General features: G+C 39.2%; 1 protein-coding gene across 1 annotated transcript; it reads left to right on the top strand.

Annotated features, from left to right (window-relative positions):
- Window positions 1-74: 74 nt before the first annotated feature.
- LOC117266611 (otoferlin-like) lies at window positions 75-26098 on the top strand. The gene is made up of 44 exons (XM_033641869.2): window positions 75-177; window positions 2240-2292; window positions 3367-3437; window positions 3899-4025; window positions 4144-4198; window positions 4397-4528; window positions 4632-4694; window positions 4794-4878; window positions 4965-5124; window positions 5801-5987; window positions 6125-6311; window positions 6520-6743; window positions 8004-8112; window positions 8463-8646; window positions 8974-9094; window positions 9217-9317; window positions 10177-10267; window positions 10362-10478; window positions 10592-10744; window positions 10858-11047; window positions 11470-11594; window positions 11687-11821; window positions 12752-12913; window positions 13441-13560; window positions 13663-13824; window positions 14145-14307; window positions 14506-14579; window positions 14673-14699; window positions 14810-14941; window positions 15149-15221; window positions 16571-16689; window positions 16845-16982; window positions 17188-17319; window positions 17472-17599; window positions 17711-17881; window positions 18429-18589; window positions 19209-19351; window positions 19480-19568; window positions 19752-19850; window positions 20068-20309; window positions 20468-20646; window positions 21338-21438; window positions 22113-22320; window positions 26017-26098. Exons 3-43 carry the CDS (start codon window positions 3392-3394, stop codon window positions 22291-22293), a joined length of 5388 nt encoding a protein of 1795 aa, XP_033497760.1. The 5' UTR covers window positions 75-177; window positions 2240-2292; window positions 3367-3391; the 3' UTR covers window positions 22294-22320; window positions 26017-26098.
- The last annotated feature ends 1886 nt before the right edge of the window (window positions 26099-27984 follow it).

Here is a 27984-nt window from a genome sequence, read left to right as displayed (position 1 = left end):
GCCAAACTCCCCCATCCGAGAATTCGAGAGAAATGTGTCATAAGGATACACTACACCACTGTCAGGTGGTGTGCCCACAGAGTCACTGGAGCACAAACAAGATGGTGATAACCAGTCTACAACCAACAGCCAAAATAGGGCTTTGGACACTGGACCTACATGGGATAAGATTGCATGGTTGGTATCAAGTCATTCTGTGGTTCACCCTAGACGACTTTGTCAAAGGTGTCAATTTAAGGGCTTGGTTGCTTGCTCATGCATATGCATTAGTGTTACCTAAATATTCCTCCATAATACAAATAATAACTTTTTTTACAGCATAGATATAAAAGTTTTTCCTTTGTAAAGCTGATATCTGGCACCAGAGACAGCACATCTCCACTGAGAGATTATCTGATGCAAAGCAGGGTTGCACATAATTGTTTTTTCATTAATGAAAATATTTTTTGTTCTCTATCAGATGAGAAAAGTCAACCCTGGAATGTTGGTTTGGTGGCTGATGTCAGCTTCAGAGTGTTTAAAGTTGTGTTTGATGACAACAGCCATCAGAGAATGAGGTTAGTATATAAGACTGCAGGGGCAACCAGTAACTTTGCACGTTTGGTGACATGGTTACTGGCCATCCTGGAGGAACTAGGATCTCCTCAACCCCTCGTAGGCGGTAGTGAATCATGTAATTAAAGGCAGAATCCCTCAACAGAGTGGTCAGGTTGGTGTCGCTGAGAGTATCACACATTTCCAGCTGAACAGTCAGGAAAAGGATGCATCCTTTACAGTTCAGAGACATGGAAAGTAGTTGCATGAAGTTAACCATAGTGTTTTGTTTGATGCATCCTCTATTTCATATATGTATCCTTAAACTTAGTTTGCTAAAAGTTCCATAAGTGAGAAGAGCCAAGATTTTTCCCCAATTTAATAATTATGATTGCATGTTTCCCTGTTATTCCCTCTAAGCAAAATCTATTTCTTTTGTTGTGAACAGTGATACCTCCGCATAATAAGGATGCCACATGCAACCCTGACTGGAGCGCTTAAATATTTTAGAGCCTTGTTTCATCGGACACCAGCAACTTTAGACTTTGACGTATGGCTTACAGACTGCCTGTATGTGTAATTGATGAGATGATGAGTTGTACTCCAGCGTTGAATAGAAGTTGCATTGAATAGAGGTTGCTAAAGCATGCCTTAACTTAGCAAAATAATGCAACAGAATCAGTGCTTTTAGCAGGTTTTTTTGGTGGGGAAACACATCATACCACCTTTGATCCTTATTTATTCAAGTAAATATGCAAATGTATCAACAGATCTTGTGTGATTCAACATTGAGGTCAGTTTTTAAAGACTCAAACCTGAATGAATTTGAAACTGAAGGTGTTGCAAATAGGACTTGACACCATTTGGTGATTGCAAGACAAAAGACTGTGTGTCTGCACCAAGACCCAGTTTGGAGCAGCACCTTATTAAAGATTTAAAGGGAGCGTTCTTCCAACTAGCTTGGCCTGGCATTTTGTTTACTTCCATGAAATTCTATCACTAGTGACACTGCAATTTATTGATTACCTCATCCTCACACATTTTGAAGCTTTTCCAGTGAAGTACTGTTTTGACATACATTACAATATATACAGCATTACACACTTATACCATGGTGACAAGTAGATGCACAGTGCCAGAGTGTTTTAAGTATAACAAGGACTTTAATTGGTTGTTTCTATTCACTTTGTAGCATGTCTGATGTTGCATTATTTTACTTCTGAAAAGCACAAAAGGCAACATCTTGTACTTTGTGATTATTCATTACTTTAAGGCTCCATTGTGGAGAATCACTATACAATTAAAATTCATCACTTGGGTTAATTTAATGTCTTTTCCCCTGTGTGTAAAAATTGCTGATAGGCTTTTCAGTAACCATCTTAAAGAAGGATTTAGAATTCAAGAAAAAATATGTTTAATATTTCCTTTTGTTTCGTGCACGGCCTATGCGGATTGGCAGACTCTGCTCACAGTGACGTCTCTCAGCAGTCCCTAGTTATAGTTACCAGTCTCGGGTTCAACACTCATGCACTATTCATTGGTGTATCACATCACTCCTGCCCAACTCCAGACTTGGACAAACCCAATAGTTTTCTGTACAACTTTACTTTGTAGCCTTATTCCTTACTGCTGTGTAAATGTCTAAAATGTTTATGTAGTGTTGCTTCCATCTCAGAGGAAAAAAAAGTTGCTGTTTCCCCTGCAGGAAACCTCTTGGAGCTACTCAGAGGAGGGAGACGAGCATAATTTCCTTGTATGGTATGTATTACAACTTTATATTTCATCAGATGTTGATACAGCAAGTAAACTTTGGCAGTTAGGCCTCGGTGTTTTGCAACATACCCAAAAGACAGGTTCTTTGAGGAGGGACTCCCTGATGATTACTTTAGTATTTCAGTTAAAAAGTTGATTTTTTCTGTTTGAACACTGCAGTAATATTTAAAACTTTGCATTCTGTTTTCTCGCGGTCATTTTTCATTGCGTGCGTCTTTGTAATCCTAAATGTCATGAGTCTTTTAATGTGCAACATTTAACTTATAAGGGTGTTTCATTATTTTGCAGAGTTTCAAGCATTGTAACATAGCTTTAATGTGTTCAACTTCGCTTTCCATTTTTGACTATGACGTGCAACTCTGAAAATGTGACGAAAATGCTAAAAAAGTAAAGACAACACTTGTCAAAAAAGTGTCAGCCCTCCATGAACGGCTGTAGGTCTTTGTGTATACTTCTGAAATGTCAGTGTTAGGACACTTGATCACAGCAAAAAAATTGAACTTTTCAAATTAAAACTGTGCGCCTGTGAAAAGGGCACTTTGCTAATTAAATACTGCAGATTAATCATTTTAAGTGTATTATTTTTTCACAATGCGTGTGAAATGTATCCTCTTTAATTGATGTATTAAGGTCAGCCCATTTGAATAATTGAAAGCCCCTTTTGAAGGCTAATCCAGGGTGTGGTAGCACATAGACACCCCTGTTAAAATGGTAGCATATAAACTGTACTTTAGTTCTGTCATGACACTTTGAAAAATGTTGTCTAAGTCATACAGTTTTTGAATACTTGTGCATTAAATGTTTTAAATGCTCTTAATAATTCAGGCATTTTCCAGTTGCTCTTAAGAATTCTTTGGAGCAATTAGCTGTTGGCCTCTTTGTGGAGTAAAGCATTGTGGCTGTTCAGACATAAGAATCGGGGTATGGACTGCAGAATATAGAAAATGTGATTGGCCTGCAAAAATACATGTTACCTTCTTTGTTTTTTGATTAATTGAAATATTTCTTCATAAACCTATTGTCTATGAAACAGTGAGTCTCTTTACACTTCTTTCACAGAGCACACAAAGAATCGTTTTGAACCATGAAGCGCAGTAAGCACCGTGGACACAAGGAGGACAGAAACGGAGGTATCAGTAGCTGAGATGGATGACAGAAGATTAGGTCAAATAAGATAGGAAGTCCTGGCTGATATTACAAACTGGTGCTGGCTTACAGCCCACTGTAACCCATTAGAGAACATTTTGTCAAACCAAAGTACAAGAGATTTTCTCTACAGACGCATCAATTATCATATATTTTAATATTTTGATCTTGTTGTGTACCAGTAAGTGGCACAGTAGCTTTTTGGGCATTTATTACTCAGTCCTGCAGTAGACTAAATTGCATTCAGCTTTGCTACAAGTGATTTTAAATGTCATGCACCGCCATTTTCACTTGTCCCTGACTTTTATCAAAAGCTCCCAGGATGAATAAACAATACAATGTTTTAGCGAGATGTTAAATGGTGGAAAAATCACTGTCACAATTTTTACATAGTTGAATTTCAGTACAAGTCGTCCTAATTGTGTGTCTGTCGTATGATGTCCAGATGAGCCAGCTATTCTGGAGACAGAGGACCTGGATCGCCAGGGCATGTTCATGGGAGGAGGCCCAGATCCTGATACCATCTCACTGGCCTCAGTCACAGCCGTCACCACAAATGTATCAAACAAGAGGCAAGCATGGTTCTGTTGTGCACATGGCTGCATTAACACATTTGTCTTGCTATTGTTAATCATGTGAATTTGTCTAAGGATTCACACTAATGTCTCACACCCTCACATTGTCTTACAGATCAAAGCCAGACATAAAGATGGAGCCCAGTTCTGGAAGACCTATAGATTACCAAGTAAGAGAGATCTTACCCATCATTTTACTGGCCCAGTTTAACTTTTTTAATGTGTGCTGATTTTGTTTATTTAGTGGTTATTGAGTGTATTTAGATAAGCATGTACCATAAAATGATGCCACACACTATAGCATTTATAGCCCAAGCTTATTCGTAATGCCTGTCCTGAGATTCAGTTATTTTATGATTTAATTTCAGGTCAGTGTGACAGTGATTGAAGCCAGGCAGCTGGTGGGACTGAACATGGATCCAATGGTCTGTGTGGAGATTGGAGAAGATAAAAAGTACACCTCAATGAAGGAATCGACCAACTGCCCATACTACAATGAAGTGAGTCAGTCATTGCAATATTTATTTATTTTAGTTGTGAAAAAGTCTATTATATATCTAAATACAGGGTTGATACTAACAATCCCATCACCAACTCTTCCAGTATTTTGTGTTCGACTTCCACGTCCCTCCAGATGTTATGTTTGACAAAATCCTGAAGCTGTCTGTAAGTTGTTTGATTCATAACAGTGTAATATAAAACTTTATTCATTCAAGACAAGTGTATTTAAAGTTGCAGTGTTTGTTTCCCTGAACCAACCCTCAGGTGATTCACTCCAAAAATCTCCTGCGTAGTGGAACACTGGTCGGAACATTTAAACTGGATGTCGGCACAATCTACTCCCAGCCCGGTAAAGAATCAATGAAAATATGCTTTGTTATTAGGAAACAATGACACTGATATTTTAATTAATTGGTCTTCTCTTTTGTCTCGCAGAGCATCAGTTTTACCACAAGTGGGCTTTGTTGTCCGACCCTGATGACATCTCAGCGGGCTGTAAAGGCTACGTGAAGTGTGATATTGCAGTCGTGGCCAAAGGAGACACAATAAAGACTCCACACAAGGCCAATGAATCAGACGAAGATGACATAGAGGGGTAACACCATTTTTTATTGTGATTTTATCCTTTATTCTTCTAAAATATACTGTAAATTCACATAAGGAATGTGGACAGACAACAAATAGCAAAAAACACTTGGTTAGGGTTAGGAAAGGATCATGTTTGGCTTAAAATATGTTCTCTCTGCTGATATCTCGCTAAAAATTATGTCATGGTAAAAAAAACAAAACCCTAGTTTTGTTGTTTGTTGGTCTTGAACAGTGGTCTGCAGCTGGCAGTGTGTGCACATTCATAGTTAAGCGCACACATACTGTATGTACCTCACAGCAACCCTCAGTGAAAATGAGTTCCAGCAGGCATGACAAATAGAGATAGAGGAAGTGTCTTGTACCAAAAACCTACTGCAGTTTCTTCAGCTATATTGTCATGTAGATTGATTCATAGTCTTTCTTTTCATTTCTTTTCATTTTAAAGGGATAGCTAAGAAAAAAAGGAGCTATAACAAAATTATATTAATCCAGAAAAGTTAAGGGAAAAGGGAAAGCAAAAAAAATAAAAATGTTGGTAGCAATTTGGCCTCATACAGTTGCAAACATGTTGCAGTGAGATTATTTAGACATGAGCGAGAATACAATATATAATAAAAAATAGATACAAAATTATGGATGTTCCAATTATTTATGATAGATTCCATGTCCCATTTCTGTTTCAGCAATCTCTTAATACCAGAGGGCGTGCCTGCAGAGCGTCAGTGGGCTCGGTATTACCTGAAGGTCTACAGAGCAGAGGGACTCCCCAGAATGAACACCAGCATCATGGCCAATGTCAAAAAGGCCTTCATAGGAGAAAATAAGGACCTGGTTGATCCCTATGTCCAAGTACTGTTTGCTGGGCAGAAAGTAAGTAATAGTAACAATGCCAAACATTCATTGCCCTCCGTCTTCTGTTTCATCTCAGCCCGCTCAAAAATACAAATTACACAAACATAATGATCCCTGAGTTGAAATATATATGTGATTTTGATGTGTGATTACAGGGGAAAACAACAGTTCAGAAAAGCTGCTATGAGCCCATCTGGAACGAGCAAATAGTTTTCACTGAGATGTTTCCACCACTGTGCAATCGCATGAAGATCCAGATCCGCGACTCAGACAAAGTGAATGATGTTGCTATAGGAACACACTTCCTGGACCTAAAGAAAATTTCCAATGATGGGGACAAAGGTGATGTGTAACTTGCTCTTTTTTCTTGAAGTTCTTGAATTTCTGAAACTTTGTTCTTACCTGGACAAGATGTGATTGATCGGGTTGAGCAACTTTAATACATTTGTAAATGATAAGCATGCAGGATTGTTGACTTTGCAATCAGATCTACTCAGTGCTGTTAAAAGCATCCATGCCTTGCAAATAAAATGTATTCTCGATCTCTCAGGATTCCTCCCCACGCTGGGACCTGCCTGGGTTAACATGTACGGCTCCACTCGTACCTACACTCTGATGGACGAGTACCAGGAGTTAAACGAAGGGCTCGGAGAGGGCGTGTCCTTCAGGGCCCGCCTGCTCATCAGCCTGGGTGTAGAGATCCTGGACCCCTCCTCGCCTGACATTACCAGCTCCACAGAAGTGCAGGTGGAGGGAGTACCCAACATCTCAGAGGTGGGTTCCTGTTCGGATGAGCAGCCATGCAGAGGAAGTCAATTGTGACTCCTACTGACAGGTCATTGTGCAGAGGTTGTTGTGAATTATTAATCGTCTGTATTTAGCCCACCCGGTGCATTATTAACATGCTGTTTGCATTATTGTGGCTTCTTTTTGTTGATGGACAATGTAAGTCACACAGCAAATACAATTGAGCACAGTGAGACTGCAACCCCCAAGTCATCAGGGATTCAGTTCTCACTGTCCGTTAGCTTGTATTACAGGGTTGTCAGGACACCTACATTTCATTTGTCATCAAAGTGTGACAGCTGTCAAAATTTGTTCAGTTTGTAAATTTTTATTGCCACCGCCACAGGTACCAGTAATCCTCTGGGGTAGCTTACACATGTTCTCTAACTTCATAGAGAAAGCAGTTGTTATGGAGCAGACAGTGGTTTAATAGGAGAACTGCCACAATAGCAACACAGCTTCAGTTGTAAAATGTTTGCAATAAACTCCACCAGAAATATTAAGAAAAGATAACTTTATTTGCCATTTGTACACCTGGACACAGTCTGGGTACATAGGACTTCTTGTGCAAAAAACACTTCAAGTCATATCAGAAATAGACAGATAATAAATAGTAAAAGATAAAGTGCACAAAACAAGGTATAATAAAAGGATAAAAAGTATAATAGATACAAGAATATAAGCACCTGCAGGGCATTCATTCATTCATTCATCAATTTAAGTCTTGAGAAATGGAGATTCAGCACACTGCTCTCGCTCAGCATCATAATTTCCAACATACCTGCATCTGAGATAGTTGTATGTGCCAGTATCTGCTTTTAAAAAAATTGACTCAAGTGATAATTTCTTCCTTGTGATCCTACAGTTTTTTGTAGCAATTGTTTTTGACAGCAAGCTGCCATGTTCATGATGCTATCCCAGTCTAAGCATTTGATATTTTTTTACATATGTACATGATGGGCTAATAAAGTGTTTTCTGGATTTAACAAATATAAGTTAACTGTGAAATATTTCCATTTAGAAGTATATAATAGATGTACAGCTGAGATAATGATCCTATTTTGACATTGTTCAAATAGTTTTGGAAGTATATCCAATCATATAAAGTGGTTTCATTTGCAGATTTGCATATCATAGAGGAATGGACTGTTGGCCCTTGGTGGAGGTCTACACTCTCCGAATGCCCTTCTAATTTATTTAAAAAAAAGTTAAGACTCACATTCTCACACTTGTTTGTCTATTTCACAGACTGCCACTGGGAAGGTTGAGGAGTTTTTTCTCTTTGGATCTTTCCTGGAGGCCACAATGATTGACAGAAAGATTGGTGATAAGCCCATCAACTTTGAGGTCACCATAGGTACTTTTCATAACCTGCTCTTTTGTCTCACTTTCCCTCATGTCTCTCTCTGTCTCATCCTGAGGCTCAGTTTGGATCTTTGGACACTTAACCTTATTGTCAGTTTAATTTCTGTGCAGAATTTATTGGAGAATTTGCAAATTCTTCTGTCAAAAATTCCCACTGCTAACTTTTCATTATGTAAGAGGAATTTGAAAATGTGAAAGTTGCAGAAGTTCTTAGAATCACTGTAAATATTAAAATGATAATGTTTTAGTTTATATGAAAGTGAGCTGTTTTGGAGACTAAACTACCATCAGTGGTGCAGCACATTTAAAGGTGTGACTACTAACAAAGCTTGCTGTTGCCAGGTTACTATGGAAATGAGATTGATGGGGTGGCGAGGCCAAAAACGAAGGGCAAGAAGGGTGGAGGAGATGGTGACGAAGAGGAAACTGAACTGATCCACAACTCCAGCGAGGAGGAGGCAGAAGATGACGGGGACCTGACTTCAGTGGCGACTACTCCTCCGATGAAACCTGTCATCACTGACCGGTCAGAGCAAAACACATCACCATTGTCCAGTGACGACTAACAAACTGTTGTTCATGAACATATCCTACTAAAAAAAAAAAACTGATGAACTGCTTTTGTATCGTGATTTTGAGTTTAAAGTCAGTAGTGCTGAATATTTACTTATTTTAGAGTCCACAATCTAACCAGACCAGAATTATTCATTGCCAGTGTAACACTTTGCTTATTAGATTCACTTTACTTTGTTCAGTGCGTTTTTGCAGGATCAGTGCACCTCAGTCAACATCACAGTTTAACTTCCCAGGGTATTTTCACTTGATGGAATGTATTCCTTATTTGTATCCTCAGAAACTACTTCCACCTGCCCTATTTTGAGAGGAAGCCGTGTATCTACATCAAGAGCTGGTGGCAGGACCAGAGAAGGAGGCTGTACAATGCCAACATTATAGACAACATTGCACACAAACTAGCAAGTCATACATTTTACCACTAAGTAGATGAGCATAGTATTAGAAATGAATTGATTTGGCATTTAAATACAGTTTCTGACTTTATCTGACTGAGCCTAAAAATCTTCTGTTGCTACCGCAGGAGGACGGACTGAATGATGTGCAAGAGATCATCAAGACAGAGAAGTCCTATCCTGAGCGCCGACTGAGAGGCGTTCTCGAGGAACTCAGCCAGGGCTGCAGGTCTGTCATCACAAACTTCAACTATACATTTAAAATGAGCTGTTTTGAATGTTAAAGCTGGGGTAGGCAGTTTTCTGGAGAAGGCAAACAAAATGCCAGAATGTGAAAATACAGCCCTCCTCCTGCAGCTCTCCCCTCTCTATCCTAAACCACTCCACCAGACAAGCATGGGCATATGGACACATTTCATACAGTAACCTATACGAGTACTAGTCATTTAATTTAATCATCTTGATCATGCTTGTGATCTGATGCCGTTATATAGCTGCAATTCTAGGAGAATTACCAAAAACAGCGTTTTCTTGGCAAACTTGTGGGCCTGTAGAGCTATATGACATGACATACTGTGATTTGAGCTCTAGCTCATACTAGCTACATACATATGAACTTGAATTAACTGCCACCATGAGCCTTTGGCTCCAGTTAGCAGACGGCTCAACACTTAGCAACATATTGAAACGTTTTGCCAATATTGACACATGTTTATTGTCAGACTCTGTCACCTATTTTTAGTGTGTTTTCTCACATTTAAAAAAAACTTCATATATTCGCTAATTTTGGTGGAAAAAGGGTATTAGACTCCCTTTTTGATAAGTTCGTCATCCTGAAGGGATGTGGATAGGAGGAACATCCTCTCTCTGAAATGACCTGTGATTGGCCAACATTTCCCATCACAGGCTAGATTTTCTAAAGCCTGAAAACAGAGCCAAGAGAAGGGGCAGAACCATTTAAATTACAATATGCTGAAAGTTTTTTATAACATTTTCTCCCCATTGGTGAAAAAAACCCTGCCTACCCCAGCTTTAAGTCTAATAGATTATTATAGACTTTAAAACTGACTGAGCTCCACCTCTTTCAGTCAGTTTCTTTCGCTGGCAAACAAGGACCAGAATCAGTCTGGCAGAACCAAACTTGACAGGGAGAGACTGAAGCTGTGCATGTCAGAAGTGGTATGTCAATTAAAAATAATGTGGTTTTTTTTCTCCTTGTTTATTGTTAGTATTTGTACTGTCTCACTAAATGCTGGTCTGTTTCTGGGTTTAGGAGAGCATCGGCCAGCAAGCTAAAGCCATGAGGTCACAGGTGAAGAAAAGCACAGTGAGAGACAAAATCAAGCTGGCTCAGAACTTCCTCACAAGACTGCGCTTCCTGGCTGTTGAGGTGAGATCTACAACATTACGTCTACTTGTGTTACAAATGATTTTTTTTTGTTGTACATGCTTGTTACGTTGAGGTCATTTCATGTTTAACGTGAGTGTTCTTTCTTTCTGCAGCCTCAACACAGCGTTCCTGATGTTTTCATATGGATGATAAGTAATGGGAAGCGCATTGCTTATGCACGTGTTCCCTCCAAAGACATCCTTTACTCCAGTACTGAGGAGGAGACAGGGAAGGACTGTGGCAAAGTCAAGACAATCTTTCTCAGGGTGAGTTTACACTACATCTAATCTGCTATGTATTTTGAATGTTGCATCATATTCCCTTTCACTCTTGTGAAGGATTAAATAATTTAGTGTTATTTTTTCCTCATATACTGAAGATCCCTGGTAAGAAAGGTTTTGGGCCTGCTGGCTGGACGGTCCAGTCCAAAATAGAGATTTATCTGTGGCTGGGCCTGACTAGACAGCGCAAAGACTACCTGAATGGTCTGCCCAATGGATTTGAGGAGAATAAGTTATCCAGAGGACCTGGCTTGCCGTGCTCACCTCCCATCAGCCTCACCTACATGAGTAAGACCATCAACCAAATCAGTATTTTTATTTTGTTAACTTTACACTGAAATAAAAGGGCTTATGTAATAAAATTAGATTTGTACAATATGTTAAGTATGTTATCAATTGACAGAATGGTGATATTTTAAATACCTTATGCTCCGTGTTTGACATATTTTAATTTTATTTAAATTAGGATAATCCTACTAGAGTTTTCACAAATGTCTGTAAATGCACAACACATATTGAACAAAATATGGCACCTTCTTAAAATCAGTTTACTCATAACTCCTTTTTAACTCATGCGTCACTTGTAACATGTTACCACTCACCCTCTCCCCTCAATGATATCTTGAGTATACATAGATTTTGAATGAATGAATGAGCATCAAGTCTTATTTATTGACTAATTGATTCATTGTGTCTTTATCTCTCTACAGTGAAACAGATCTTCCAGCTGAGGGTCCACATGTACCAAGCGCGCAGCCTGTTTGCTGCTGACAGCACAGGTCTGTCTGATCCCTTTGCTCGAGTGTTCTTCTCAACACAAAGCCAGGTCACCGAGGTGAGCACGCACAGAAGGCTTCTAAGGAAGTCAGCTGTCAGCCTGAGATATGATTCATCTTAATGACATGTTCTGTTTTGTTTTGTTTCCAGGTGCTGGCTGAGACTCTGTGCCCGACATGGGACCAGCTGCTGGTCTTTGAGAATGTGGAGTTGTTTGGAGAGGCCACCGAACTGAGAGATGACCCTCCCATTATCGTCATTGAAATCTATGATCAAGACACAGTGGTAAGGGTTGATCTGAAATAGACACGCCTGTCTTTTTCCATTTGTATTAATGTGACAAAACAGTCTACCATCACACAGCTTGAATTACCAGATAGCAACCATTCTCCTCCACCCTTATCATCCTAATAATTAAACAGTCTGCCTGTCTTTCACTTGAAATCTAAGACTTAACATGTCCTTAATGAGTCTACATCCAGTGTGTGATATGCCCTGAGTAAATGTGTTTGTCAAAAGCAGCCTGATATGAATTATATTTGAAAGAATGCTTTTGCTGACTGACAATTTTATATTTGTTCCTGACAATAACACCATTGTTTTGGATGACCCTTTGGATAAGTAGAGTGTGGATTCTGATGGCTTGATGTACTGTAGAGGCACTGTAATGCGTGCAGAGTAGATTGTATTGAAAGGCATGCAAGAGGGATAAGATATGTCCATAAGGATAGATGGACTCTCATCAACTTATACCTGTTGCATTCCTTTAAGTGACACTTTGTGCTTTTTGTATGTGGCCAACAGAGAATTGGGACTCCTTTTAACCACTAACTGCAAGAGAGATTTTATTTTATTTAAACATAAAGCAGTGAATGATCTTTTGACATTATATGAATACATGTGTCTGTTTTGCAGTTCACTGGTTATTTTAGGTATGTTGCTTATTTTTTCTTTTGGGCTCTTTTTATCTTCAATGGTTTTTTATCTAGTCTGCCAAGAAACATGTGCATCTCAAGCCATGTTTCTTCCTGCTAATAGGACAAATCAAATAATAAATGATTACACCATAAACACCTTTTCTTTAATGAGGCCATGGTAACATGAACACTGACTCACTGGATAATGGTAGGCTAAAAAGACCATTCTTTCAAATATTCAAACCACAATGTTTTACAGGACGGATATTTAAGGTTTCATTGACTGTTATGCTTCCAGGGTAAAGCTGACTTCATGGGCAGAACATTTGCCAAGCCTGTGGTCAAGATGGCGGATGAGCACTATGGTCCCCCGCGCTTCCCTCCCCAACTGGAGTACTATCAGATCTACCGTGGGAACTGCAGTGCCGGAGAAATGCTGGCAGCCTTTGAACTGTTGCAGGTGAAGGTCCAGACACACCAAACCAGACAACCAACAAGGTGCTACGTAGCCAGTTAGCACATTAACAACACAATCCAATGTCGAAAGGACAAAGGATGTTTACCATTTTCTAGTGAACAATAACACAAACAGTTGCGAACCATTTCTGCTAAAGAGCTCAGGGGGTAAAAAAAATAATCTTACTTTGCTCACTTCCGTTTATTCTTCTTATGCACTGAGCTGAAGTGCCAGTCAAGTGATTTTTTTCACTGACGGGCTCCACCGGCATTTAACATGCGGAATCAACTGAAAAACAGCTGACAAGGGCCGACCAGTGCCAACGGAGCAAGCTGCCACGCAAAAATTAGGGCGACAGATTCCCCTCACAGCATGACATTGACCAATGGCTGACAGTCAGTTTGGTGTGTCAGGGCCATTAGACAGATATAGACACCATCTATTTTTGAGAGTACTGTAAATGGGGCTAAAATTATCAGATTATATTGAAAATAAATGATTTATAAAGTTTTCCTTGTGTTCTCTGTCAGATTGGCCCCAATGGGAGAGCTGACCTGCCTCCCATAGACGGTCCCACAGATATGGACCGCGGCCCAATCATGCCTGTACCACTGGGGATCAGACCGGTGCTCAGCAAGTACAGGATTGAGGTGAATACTTTGTTTTAGCTTTAACTTGACCAGTGTTATTTATTTACTAACAGGAAATTGAGTTTAAACTACACAATCACCCAACCCTTCGTGTCGTTTTAGGTTTTGTTCTGGGGCTTGAGGGACTTGAAGAGGGTGAATCTGGCCCAGGTGGATCGGCCTCGTGTGGACATCGAATGTGCTGGAAAGGGAGTCCAGTCAGCCCTCATCCCCAACTACAGGAAAAACCCCAACTTCAGCACCCTTGTCAAGTGGTTTGAAGTGGTAATATGTCATTTAATTTTTTTTATTATTTATTTATTTTATTTTATTTTTTTAAATTGGGGTTGTATGAGGTACTTATCTGTAGTCACATGGCAGTCAGCACGCCCTCAGTTTGGAGAAGTGGCAGGGGTGCTGTCATGGAAGCTACGCAATATACTGCTGTGGATGAGGGCAGCAGCAAAATGTATTTTCTAAATATCCCTTAAGCTCACATTTACATCTCATGCAGTTTAGAAAATAAGCTCTGAGATGCATCTAAAAACTAATTTCTGTACAATTATTTCTGTCAGTCAAACTAATTCTGGATTTTTGCACATCAGGATCTGCCTGAGAATGAGTTGCTTCACCCACCACTGAACATCCGAGTGGTGGACTGCAGGGCTTTTGGCCGCTACACTCTGGTTGGCTCCAATGCTGTCACCAGCCTGCGGAAGTTCATCTACAGGGCAACAGACAAGCAGGCCAACAACTGGACTACCACAGGTATAAACTAAAACCTGGAGTCATCTTACACTGTAGTGCGGTTTCTTTTACATTATTCCTACACATACAGTAATCCAAACTGAAAAGAGAAAGTACAGTACGTGTTTGCCCATGTGAGAACATTGTTAACATGAATTGTGATCAGACAATTTATGATTATTCAGATAAATTAATTCACATTCTTTGTTTATCTTTCAGAGGAAATCATTGTCGTCAACATGGAACCTGAGCCTGCTTTCAAGAAGATGGACACTGTGGTCAAACTAGACTCTGTAAGTTTAAAAATTCTGCATTAAGGTTAAAACAGACAGTAGAAAGCTAACAAATGTCATGTTTGACATTACCCACTCTGATTTTCTACCCAGTGCTCTGATGCTGTGGTCAAAGTTGAGGTAAGCAAATTGCTTTTGACTTGATTAATCAAAATTAAAAGATCTTCTGTTGTTGCGAGAATTCCTAAAGCTTTACTGCCAACATGTTTGATACACCTTTGTACAAAAAGGATGATGATAAGGATGGAAAGGGGAAGAAGAAGAAGAGGAAGAAGGGTGATGAGATTGAAGAGGAGGAACTCGATGAGAGCATGTTGGACTGGTGGTCCAAATATTTTGCCTCCATTGAAACTTTGACAGAGGTGAGTAACAGGAAGCAGCCATTTTGGGTCTTTTTCTGCTTTATTGGCTGCAGTAGCTGGATAAAATGAAGCTTCAAAGTATCAGGGCAGGTTGAATTAAATTCTCTTACTTAAAAAATAATCTTGATTGACTCAGATCTTAACCTAAGTATCTTGTTTTGGTCTTGATAATTTTAATTGAGAAATGACCTTGTTCTGCTCCCACAGGCTCTCAAGGCTCAAGAAGCTGCTCTTTCAGATTCAGAGGACAAAGATGAAATGGACCTTGCAGATGGCGGAGGTAAAACCAGATAAAATGGCAAACAAGACCAGTGTTTTATTCATGTCATCAATTTCAAAGTTATACATTATTCAGCATGCTTTCCTGTACTTCTTTATCAGCCCTAAATCAGATAGTAGCTAAAAGCACTCATTTACCTAATGAGGAATAGCATATCAGTCATGTTTAAACTGCAAAAAATACACTCACATACTTTCTTTAGATCAGAGGGCACCACCCGTCTAACCACAGTACAAGCATGTACTTATTACACTTTGACCATTCAAATTATGTCAGTGCATGTTCACCTTTTATGAGTTTGCTAACTCTTGATTGTTGTTTTCCTCTACAGTGCAGTAGTGAACCTCATAGCCCTCGTAGCTCGAGAATGCCTCCATGTAGATGATGACATGAATCCAAATTTCCATAAGTGGGACAACCACTTTCTCTCTCCCATATATGCATATTAGCTGTATGCTTGCCATGAAAGTTGTCAATGAAAAAATACAGTGAATATATTTGTTTTTCTGATAGAAAATACATTTGAAACATGGTTGATTCTGCGCTGTGCCAAGTAGGCTGAACAGAATCAACTATTTATGATATGACACAACATATTGTGCACGCAAATCATGGTCTGTATAAAAGAAGTGGATGTAGCCACCATGACATCACCCATTGGTTTGTGGACTACCATTTTGAAGCCTTGAGTTTGCTAGCCTACCCTGCTTTATCATCTATTTTACTCTTAATGGGACCATAATTTTACAAATGAACATCACGCTGCATTGAAGAACACTTGAAACTAGAGATTGAGATCATAAACTTTTTAGGAAAATGTTACTGAGGTAATAAATCAAATGAGACTGAGGGTCATTTTCTCATAGACTTTTATACAATTAGAATTCTTTTGCAGCCAGCGGAGTCACCCTCTGCTGGCCATTAGAAAGAATGCAGCTTTAAGGCACTTGAGCATTGGCTTCACTTTTCAGACCTGGAGGCTATGTCCACTTCTTTTATAAATCCTATGATGCAAATGTAGTTTAAACTATATTCTGTGGTGCATATTACTACACATATACTTTGACATGACTTGGCTGTGGATGATAATGTCAACAAAACAGTCAAACTTGTTTTTAATAAGCTTTACAGAGATAACACAACTGCCTGCCTGGAGGATCCTGTCACACCACCAAGTATCCCCACTGAACTGTATACTTTAGTAGTATACAATTCAATGGTATGCTTGTTGTATACAGTAACAGCTGGTTTTGGCAACTTTCATGTGGAATTCATGTCTCGAGTGCTCTGCTCCTCCAAACCCCCACACCCCCTTCTTCTTTCCGTCCTCACCGCTAACCTGTACTCAGATATCAAACCTGATGAATCTCCTGTGAAAGGCACAAAGAGAGGAAAAGGAAAGAAGGACAAAAAGAAGCCTGGAGTAGATCCATTTGAGAGGAAGAAGCCGAAGCTGGATGAGCTGAAGGTACTTGACTCAGCATCTACACCTCACCTGAGAGCAATTATATACTTGTTGGTTGTACATGTCAAGATGGGATTGGTATAAGCAGGCACATTTTTTGAAAAAGATGTCATTCAAAACCAAATTTATATGTTGATAAATTTGTGTTTTCAAACAAGGTGTACCCAAAGGAACTGGAGGGTGAGTTTGACAGCTTTGAAGACTGGCTCCACAGCTTTAATCTGTTCAGGGGGAAAGGCGGTGACGATGACGACCAAAATGTGACAGATGAGGACAGAATTGTTGGAAAATTCAAAGTAAGAACAAAATGTATAGAGTACAATACATATTTAATTTATTAAAGACCAGCCTGTCATAGCTCACTCTTTTATGTAGCTGACATAAGACAACTGCAGACAGTACAGAATGTATTACACACCATGGAAAAGTTTTTAGGTAATATGTTGTTCCCCAGTATTTTTTGCAATTTAACGATTAATTTGTTTGACTGTGTCCCTTTAGGGTTCAATGTGCATGTACAAAGTGTCGGATGACATGCCCAGAGACATGAGCTTTGACTCCAACATGGGAATGTTTCAGAACATTCCTCACAACGATCCCATTAATGTCCTCGTCCGTATCTACGTTATCAGGGTGGGTCTGATTCAAGGATTCATTAACTGTCATTGCAGGATCGCACGATTAAAATTATATTGCAAATAGAAAACTTTGGTTACCATGGTTGTACTATACTGTACTTTTATTCCACCTTAGTTATCCAAAGCTATCTATCTTTTTTTTGGCAGGCAACTGATCTGCATCCCGCTGACATCAATGGGAAAGCTGATCCATACATTGCAATCAAACTGGGAAAGACAGAGATCAAAGACAAAGAGAACTACATCTCAAAACAGCTGAACCCTTTGTTTGGCAAGTAAGTAGAAATGCTTTATTTCTGATAAAACGATCAATATGTTTGAAATGTATTATGCATGTTTTCAAATATGCTTGTAAACTTGACAAATGCTGTATTTCTCTTTATCAGATCCTTTGACGTGGAGGCCACGTTCCCTATGGATTCCACACTCACAGTGTCAATTTATGACTGGGACCTGGTGGGAACCGATGATCTGATTGGAGAAACCAAACTTGACCTGGAGAACCGTTTCTACAGCAAACACAGAGCAACGTGTGGTATTTCGTGTAACTACGCCATGTAAGAATCAAAAACCGACCTCCCTGTAGCAGCGTGTGCTAGAAATACTTAAGTTTTCATTGTTGCATGCACTCTATATGGTGAACGGAGACTGTATGAAAGAAGTAGACTCTCTCCTCCATATCTGAAAAGTGAAGTCAATGTTGAGTGCCTTAAGCCTGCATTCGTAACAATGGCCAGCAGAGGGCGACTCCACGGGTTGCAAGAGAAGACTGATTGTATTGAAGTTAATGAGAAATTACTTCTTACTTGATTTATAACCTCAGTAAACATTGATGTGAATGTAGTGGCCTGACCTATTTCATTAACAAGGTGTGCTTGTATTACACATTGTAGGGTTATCATAGATCTATAAAATGTATTGATCATGATATAACTGTACTGGTCGTGACTGTTTTTTTTGTTGTTGTTGTTGTGTTTTTTTCCTTTTAATGTCTTTTTAATGTCATATTGTGTATCTGTACGGTGTCCTTGACTGCCAAGAAAGGTGCCTTCAAATAAAATGTATTATTATTATAACTGTAATTGCTTTTGCTCTTTCCCGTAGCCATGGTTACAATGTGTGGCGGGACCCAATGAAACCCACACAAATCCTGGCTAAGCTGTGTAAGGATGGCAAACTGGATGGGCCTCACTACGGCCCGGGGGGAAGAGTGAAGGTGGAGAACCGTGTCTTCATGGCACCGACTGAGATAGAAGATGAAAATGGTAAATGTTAATTTCACTCATAGCCATTTGTTCCTCCCACTGAATTCGTCTAATTACCAACCTTTATCATAATTTACTATTATTTATTTGACCTGGATTGTAGTTCAGTATAATACAGATGCGTCCTGGGTGTACAAGAGTGGGCTCAGAGCAAGACATTAAATACCATTCTGACCTTTAAGCCATGTTAGGATTCTAAATTAGAAAGTTGGAGGCTGGAGTGGTGGAGGCAAAGCTTTGCCAGCAGCAGTGTGTGGCAGCACTGGTGTAGCAGGGATCAGTGATTAGGAAGTCATATTTAAATGGACCAACATGTGATGGTGTGTGACTGATTAGAAACAATGATTCAATCAGCTGGCTGTCAGCTGATTACAGCTGGGGTGTATGACCTCTTTGTCCTGTATGAACTAACACAGTGCTTTTGACTTTTAAGCCGCTGTAACAAGTGAACTCCCCCAATGTGGGGTCAGTTAAGTTTATCTTAACTTAATTTAACTTATCTAAACTGAACTTAGATTGCACTAAGTGGAGCAGAAGCTAATTGCCTAATTGTGAAAGAAAAAAAAGTTTGATTTCAAATGGGTATTAATCCATCAACCATACTGATGATGTTTTTCAGGTTTGAAGAAGCAGACAGATGAACATCTTGCTCTGACCGTGTTGAAGCACTGGGAGGAAATCCCACGAGTCGGCTGCAAACTTGTCCCAGAACATGTGGAGACCAGACCACTGCTTCACCCTGACAAACCAGGGATTGAACAAGTATGTCACTCAGTGTACTCATACTGTCCCTACTCCAGTCAACACCTTTTAATCAGACCTCTTTTTTCACTTAAACATTTTGTTAACACACTTTAAGACCTTATTTCCTTGTGTTCATTTGCTTATAGGGAAGAATTGAGATGTGGGTGGATATGTTCCCAAAAGACATGACTGCACCTGGCCCTGCTCTTGATATTTCACCAAGGAAACCAAAGAAGTACGTTCACTAGTTAAACCTGTCGGTTTACAGCTTTACACGCACTGTAGACATGTTTTGCCTGATGGCGCTGATAAAATCCAACAGCCAGACTTCATCTTGAGCTTTAATTTAAATAAATATTGAGGTTTATTCATTGATTAATATTTCATCATACATCTTTTCATTTTTGCTTGTTTCCAGGTTTGAACTGAGGGTGATCATCTGGAACACTGATGAGGTCGTTCTAGAGGATGATGATATCTTCACTGGCGAGAAATCGAGTGACATATTTGTGCGAGGGTAATTATAAGTTCTGTTGGTTTTGATGTTATATTTTTTGTCTTTTTGCTAATTCGTCTTTACGTTTGTGGGCACATCTTGACCAAAGGATGATGGATTTAAACACACAATTCTCAGATTCTGATTTACATTGAGATTAAAGGAAACAGCCATTTATTAAAACCAGTGCTTGGTTTATTCAAGATTTAAACTTATCCTTCACCTTTTCCTGCAACAGCTGGTTGAAAGGGCAGCAGGAAGACAAGCAGGACACAGATGTCCACTACCACTCCATCACTGGAGAGGGCAACTTCAACTGGCGCTTCGTCTACCCCTTCGACTACCTCATGGCCGAAGAGAAGATCGTCATCTCAAAAAAAGAGTCCATGTTTGCCTGGGATGAGACTGAATACAAGATCCCAGCTCGTCTTAATCTGCAAGTGTGGGACGCAGACCATTTCTCTGCAGATGACTTCTTAGGTAAATCATTTATAATAATCTTTGGCTTCATGAAACACCGGCAGTCCCACAGAAGTAAAACAGATGGGGTACTTGAGAGATTGGTTGACTGCTTTTGAAAACTGGATAAGATGTAAACTTTGTCACATTTTGCTGAGTTAAATAATGTCTCTTTGTAGGGGCGATTGAGCTGGACCTGAACCGTTTTCCACGGGGTGCAAAGACTGCCAAGCAGTGTACCATTGAGATGGTGACAAATGAAGCAGAGATGCCTATAGTCTCCATCTTCAAACAGAAGAGGATCAAAGGCTGGTGGCCTTTTGTGGCCAGAAATGAAGATGACGAGTTTGAACTCACGGTAGGTCAAAGTAAAAACTGACCCGAAATGTTAGAGTTACGGTCTGCTCTCTTTGGCTGCACCTGTGGTGAAAAACTGTATTGCAGGTGTGTTTTTGGATCTCACTTAGCAGGGATCCAAATAGTTACACCTGACCTGTGTGATGTCCATTTTATTTTTAAGTTCCATCTTCTGTAGTCATTGCTATTTTTGTTGTTCAATTCAGCCATTCTAACAGTTTAGGCTGAGAATAAAGTTGCTTATAAATATGCTTTCATGTGAAATTCAGCCAATTTCCGTGCATTCAGTGGGACCATGCAATAACATGACTATTTAAAACACATAAAATCTCTTTTATTGTGGAGTTGCACATGCCTGCCCTCTCTGGTGGATCAGCCACTGCTGGGTGATGGAAAACACATCACTAATTGTGCACTGTTTGTGATTTTTTTCCCCCCTGGAATATCACCCCAGACACCCAGTTTGTAATACTGCAAATATACAGTAAGGGCATTCATCAGTGGGCCCCAGGCTCAGTTGCCATTTGGTACCTCATGCCTCATTTGGCGATAGACAGTGACTTAACAGACATTTATTTAAATGAAAATCATTGAGATTTTACTTAAAGCCTTTAAATAAAGAAACTACTGAATGAGTTGAACAATGGCTTAAAACCTCCTTTTGACTGAGAGTGTTTTTGTTGTCTTTTTAGGGAAAAGTGGAGGCAGAGCTGCACCTGCTGACGGGAGAGGAAGCAGAGAGAAGCCCAGTCGGTGAAGGACGCAACGAACCAGAGCCACTAGAGAAACCCAAGTATGATGGATGTTGTGTTATCACCACACTGACCACCCTATTGATCTATTTTTCTCAATTATAATGCTCATTTTATTCTGTGGCTTGGCTACCTTTCACGCTTGCCATAAACACACATACACACAAATTCAAGAGTACATATTGTTTAGCTGCTCCAAGTCCAGCTCCACTAAAACATTTAAACTCCATAAGGTGGTCTGATGCAAACAGGCCAGATATAAAAAAATAAATGCTATGATAAATTAAATTATAATATATACATAATAAATAAAAAGATAAATCAGTCATTAATGAAAATGTGAATTCGCAACCAAACGTCAAACAAGCATAAACATATTTTTAAACAATTATAAAATGGCATAATAATATAATAAAAAGAGGAAAGACACTTTTACGAATTTACTTCAACCGAGTTCTGGACTTTTACCTAGGATCTTCTTTCTTTACATGGTAAGTTGCTGTTTCTTCATATCTTTTGTGTATTTCTGTGTAGAATCATCTGTAAGTTCTTAACATACTGTAAATCATTTCTTTGTCTTGCCTTTTGCTTTGTCCTAGTGTCACTAATGTCAGCTGTATTTACATTTATATTTGACTTAGAAAAAGAGCAAAAGTAATGGTCCATACTGCTTAAAGTTTGCAACTACTGAACATCTGTAATTTTGTCCTTGCAGCCGCCCAGACACCAGCCTTCTGTGGTTCCTCACTCCCTTCAAGGCCATAAAACACTTGGTCTGCAACCAGTACAAGTGGCTGGCCATCAAGATTGTCACAGCTCTCCTGCTGCTGGCCATGCTGGCTCTTTTCCTCTACAGCATGCCTGGTTACATGGTCAAGAAAATGCTGGGAGCTTGAGATGTTGCTCAGACACCTCTGCAGAAGGTTCCAGCAATTTCACTAACCAGATGGTTTTTCTACTCTCTTGTTCTACTCTCTATCTACACTTTTCCCTTAAAACTTTTCCCCCAAATCAAAAATGAATATTTTATCTTTTACCTGTAGTGATATTTATCACTCTAGATTGTTTTGGTGTGAGATGGTACAAGATAACAGAACAATTAGACAACAGTAACACAAATAACCACTCGTTACAACCAAGGTCTTCGGAAGACCGTCTCTGAACCAACAACACCTCCAACCTTGAAGCAGATGGGCTACAGCAGCAGAAGACTCCTGTCAGCTAACAACAGGGAACTGAGGCTACAGCTCACATGAGCTCATTAAAACTGGACAGTAGAAGATTGGAAAAATTTTGCCTGGTCTGATGAGTCATGATTTTCTGCTGCAACATTCAGATGGTAGGGTCAGAATTTGGTGTAAATAACATGAAAGCATGGATCCATCCTGCCTTGTATCAACGGTTTAGGCTGCTGCTGGTGTGATGGTGTGGGGGAGATTTTCTTGGCACACTTTGGGCCCCTTAGTACCAACTGAGCATGGTTTAAACACCACAACCTACCTGAGTATTGTTGCTGACCGTGTCCATCCCTTTATGACCACAGTGTACCCATCTTCTGATGGCTACTTCCAGCAGGATAACGCACCATGTCACAAAGCTCAGATCATCTCAAACTGGTTTCTTGAACATGACAATGAGTTCACTGTACTCCAATGGCCTCCACAGTCACCAGATCTCAGTCCAACAGAGCACCTTTGGGATGTGGTGGAATGGGAGATTCACATTATGGATGTGCAGCCGGCAAATCTGCAGCAACTGTGTGATGTCATCATGTCAATATGGAGCAAAATCTCTGAGGAATGTTTCCAGCACCTTGTTGAATCTATGACACCAAGAATTAAGGCAGTTCTGAAGGCAAAAGAGGGTCAAATCGAGTACTAGCAAGGTGTACCTAATAAAGTGACTAATGAGTATAGGTTGTAGAGATGTCTGCTTTCTCACCAAAATAATGGAACTAACTTGAATTGTCTTTACGCCAAAGAACACCCCCCAACCGAATCATCATGCAGAAGGAAGCGTGCATCTACTCATGGATGAGAGGCTTGTGCTTGTAAACCTTAATGGCGTCCTCCTCAGTTGAGCTTCAACATTAGCTACCTCAGAGGTGCTATGTGAGCTAGCAGGAGATGCACACTTCCTCCTGTGTTGTGAAATGGTTGCAGGTGTAGTGCGGCAGAAAGAAAATAGTTCCTACATGAAACTGCGGACAACAAGGTCTGTGGATTATCTTGGTTAGCCAAGTCATCATTTAAGGACAGAGACATTCCTGTTGAGTTTAGAAAAAAAATTTTGGGCGCTTTGAGCACCACAAGCTGAGTGCCATCTAGTGTTATTAGTTTGGAGAGAAGGCAGACATCTCTATGGCTGATGTCTTCAACACTGCAACTCACACCAAAACAATCTAGACTCATAAACTGTGCTACAGGTAACATATAAATGTTTATTTGTGATTTTGGGGTGAACTGTCCCTTTAAGTACACCACAAGTCATTTTATGAACTAAGATAAATAGAGCAAAACAACATACTTTGTTGTTTATTGTTTTGGATATTCCTGCACTGGTTTTTAGCTATCAAATTATTTAAAGTAGATTCTTTAAGGACCTGAGTGTTTATTGACTTTTTGTGTCTCCTGAAAATCTGCTACATATGATATAAAATTCATGCAAACTCACTAGGTAGGTAAATTAAGGCAATACTGTCTGATAATCAGATTGTGTTGATTCCACAGTGATACCAGGATGTCTCTGACAACATATCTGTAATTCCATTGCTTATTTATATCCTCCTGAGACCCTGTGTCCTTGTATGTGCACCTTAAACTTCATTCTGCTAAGCTTAGGCCTGTTGTCCTCATTCCTGGACATTTTTTTGTGCCATCTAGTGGTAGTAAGAGCACAGTATACTAATCTAGGTAAAAACAAGATGGCAGCCATCTCTGCCAAGTCAGTCTGCAGGTGTCCCTGACACAAAAGTGGACAAGGTACAAAACCTGCTCACATGTTGTGGTTGAAACGTCTTTTTATATACACACACACACACATATATACATATACATATACATATATATATATATATATATATATATATATATATATATATATATATATATGTATGACCAATTTTAGCAATGGTAACAAGCTAATGCGCTGTTAATTAAAAAGTGCTCATTTGAAGACATTGGTGATTTATCATCAGCTTGTTAAAGGACATTTGGACTTGATTGTCGTCTCGTTTGAGGATGTTGGGACGTTATTCTCAATGACAATATTAGTTTCTTTACTTACCAGGTTCTACTAATCCCAAATAGCTAGGACAAATTAAAAATGCACACCAAACAAAAGTTCAGGTCTCAGGAGGACATGCATATGAGGTGTATTTAAGAAATAAAATTTTCAATGCACCTGACCCATTTAATTTTGAAGTGGTTGTGATAAGTACTGCTACCTGTTTGCTAGGTGTTTATTTGAAGTAAAATATTTTAAGTAGATTCTTTATTTTAGCTTTAGTTTTTTTTTTACATCATACAAAAATAAATTTGTGCATTCCAAAATCACAATATGCCGTGCTTTGAAGACATAAAAAAACTACTGAGGGAAGTTAGAACTTCATCCAAGATCAAACCTGGTTAACCTGGAGTGTGTTTCCTCTTGATCGAGAGGAAATGAAGGTAAGAACCAGAACTTTAAACATACATCGCATAAAACCAACTATCCATGTAGTATTGCTCACTGAACAGTATATGACATTAAATATAGTTTTTCATTGTGGTGGTTAGGATTTCTTTTTCGTTTTTATCAATATCATGGTTAGGTTTGCACTTATTTATTTCGGTTTACATGACTGTTAATATGACATTCTTGGTCAGTGCCATGCAGAATTTGACAGAATTTTTGAATAAGGTTGCAAAAAAACAAACATTTCATTCTTAAAGGTTAGGTTCAGATTTTTTAAAGTGTGTCTAAATAAAATACATACATGTCCATATGTACATTTAAAGAGTAATTGGTCAGTAATATTGTTCCTCTTGTCTGTACTGTGACTGTGAATTGATGTCTTTATAGACTCCAATGGAAGAGATGTGGGACAAAATCTGCATTTCTCAGTCCATGCTAAAACACTTTTAAAAATTTAGCCAAAGTTTAAATGAGGCTCCAACAGCCTGTGAGGCCAGATCAAGTTGGTACCTCCCACAGTTTGTAGTCGGAGTATGAAATTTACTGTGCTTTCTTGTGCAACTGAAGTGGATGGATGTAACAGGAACTTTAGAAGTCATTTACTTGCTTTATCTCAGGTACAGCCTCATATTAACTTTTACTGAATTTTAGGATGCATAAAGTGAGGACTGAATTATGCCCTCTATTCCTTACAGCTGAATCACAGTGAACTGATTACTTTAGCAGACACTTCATGGGCTAGTATACACAAGAGGAATGATTTCAGAATCAACGCAATTGATATAATAATAGGGCTCAAACACAGGAAAATCAACCCAGGTGGGGAGTTAAGCATGTCTTCTCCTGGGTTATGCTCTGTAGGAACCTCCTTCTGTGTACTTTACTTAAGTATTTTTATTTCTGTGGCTTTCTATAATTCTGATTACCTGTCTTCACTCCACCAGCCGTCCAGATGTGGCCCTCCTCTGGTTCCTCATCCCCTTGAAAGCTGTGAAGCACCTGTTATGTGACCAGTACAGGTGGCTGACCATCAAGATCGTCACTGCTCTCCTGCTGCTGGCCATCTTGGGTCTTTTCCTCTACAACATGCCTGGTTACATGGTGAAGAAAATGTTGGGTGTCTGAGTCAAACCAGCAGATGATAACTTTCTTCAGAGGGTGTGCATTCAGCAATAATAAGAATTGTTTTGTGAACATTTGCAATTTACCATTTGAATAAATATTGATGCATTATTAAGAGCATTATTACAATAGCTGTACTAGTGATAAGTATTGAGTGCATCCATCATTGGTTATTATTTTAGTCTGTGTACAAATCTCAACTGTCAGTCTTTTTCTTGATTCTTGAAATGTGATTTTCTTTATTCCTTTTAAATTCAGTTAATGTCCTTTGCTCACCTATGAAAACATTTTATTGAAAAAAATAAAAGGATATGTAGCATAGTTAACTTGTGTTGGAGTTCATATTTTCTTGCTTGAGCATTGTTTTGTTTATGTATGATATTTCAGATTTGTGAATAAATTGACCTCTGTACCACTCAATGCTCTGGTTGTCCTGTCATTTGTTTGTGTGGTATGTATATGTATGTTTTTGGAAACTGAAAGGACAGTGCGTGCCTTATTATTTCATCATCTGTAATTAAAAGTCTTAAACGCGTGACACATTCTGTCATATGTATTTCAGCTCATAGAAAAAAGTAGACGCAAACCTTTAAGCTTCCCAAGTAAAAATACTAAATAGCTGATGGTAAAACAGTTAGTTATTTAAGGTACTGTCAAAGTCAAGTGATTATTACCACAGTTAGATTACCACCACAATTTGCTACGATTTTTATGTCAGAACATCAACAAACACCACTGACCACTCTGTGAGTTTCATGGCCTTGAAAACAAACGTTTAGAATGGTTTTAGGACAGATTCACACATGGCCATGGGCAGCAGTGTTAAGCCAGGCAGGGGAAAGCCAAATTCTCCGAAAATGAGCAATCGTCACTATTTTGGTCTTAACCACTCTATTTCATCATAAACAACCCAGAAATGGTGCTCAAAGTGAAAAATACCGGATTTCCCCTTTAACCTTTACATTTTGGTTAAGAGGAAGTGATTATTACCTCAAGTTGTATTTTTACTTTGTTACTGCATCACTTGTGCATACATTCTATGTGGAAACCAGTGGATTTTTTTTAAAATTTATATTGTCAAATTTCTAACACACTTTATTTCTGTGCTCCACCAGCCGTCCAGATATCGCCCTCCTCTGGTTCCTCATCCCATTCAAAGCTGCGAAGCACCTGATATGTGACCAGTACAGGTGGCTGACCATCAAGATCGTCACTGCTCTCCTGCTGTTGGCCATCTTGGGTCTTTTCCTCTACAACATGCCTGGTTACATGGTGAAGAAAATGTTGGGGGCATGAGGTATCTGATGGATTTTACTGCTTCACCCAAAGATACCATTTCACTTGTAAGTTGCTATTGTGTTCTCGATAAAGCTTTTTGCCATGTGACCAAAGACACCATCAAGTTGTAGGTTATAAACATTAGAATGGCCACGGTACGCAACACGGCAAGCTTGTTCTCATGTTGACATGTAATCGCTAAAGTGCATTACTGCAATGTAGTGGCTCAAATTTGTTATTATTTCAATATGACAGGTAGTTAAATTGCTTTAAGTATCATCATTATTATTATTATAATTATTATTGTTTTTCCTTGTGGTTGTTGTGGTTGCTGCTTTTGCAAGGTAGGGCTGTCACCTTTGTGCTGATTTATTGTGAACTCAACAGTTTGTCAACAGTGTGCAGTATTTGTCTGACTTTTGGATTTGTGAATAAAGTGACAACTACAAATGTTTCTAATCTTAACATCATCTGTCCAGTCATATGTTCACACAGCCTACATAGCTGCCACT

The sequence above is a fragment of the Epinephelus lanceolatus genome, chromosome 15 (genome assembly GCF_041903045.1).
Source record: "Epinephelus lanceolatus isolate andai-2023 chromosome 15, ASM4190304v1, whole genome shotgun sequence".
Lineage (NCBI taxonomy): Eukaryota > Metazoa > Chordata > Actinopteri > Perciformes > Serranidae > Epinephelus > Epinephelus lanceolatus.
Note: the sequence above shows the minus strand (reverse complement) of the source record. Positions and strands in the feature narration are given on the sequence as shown.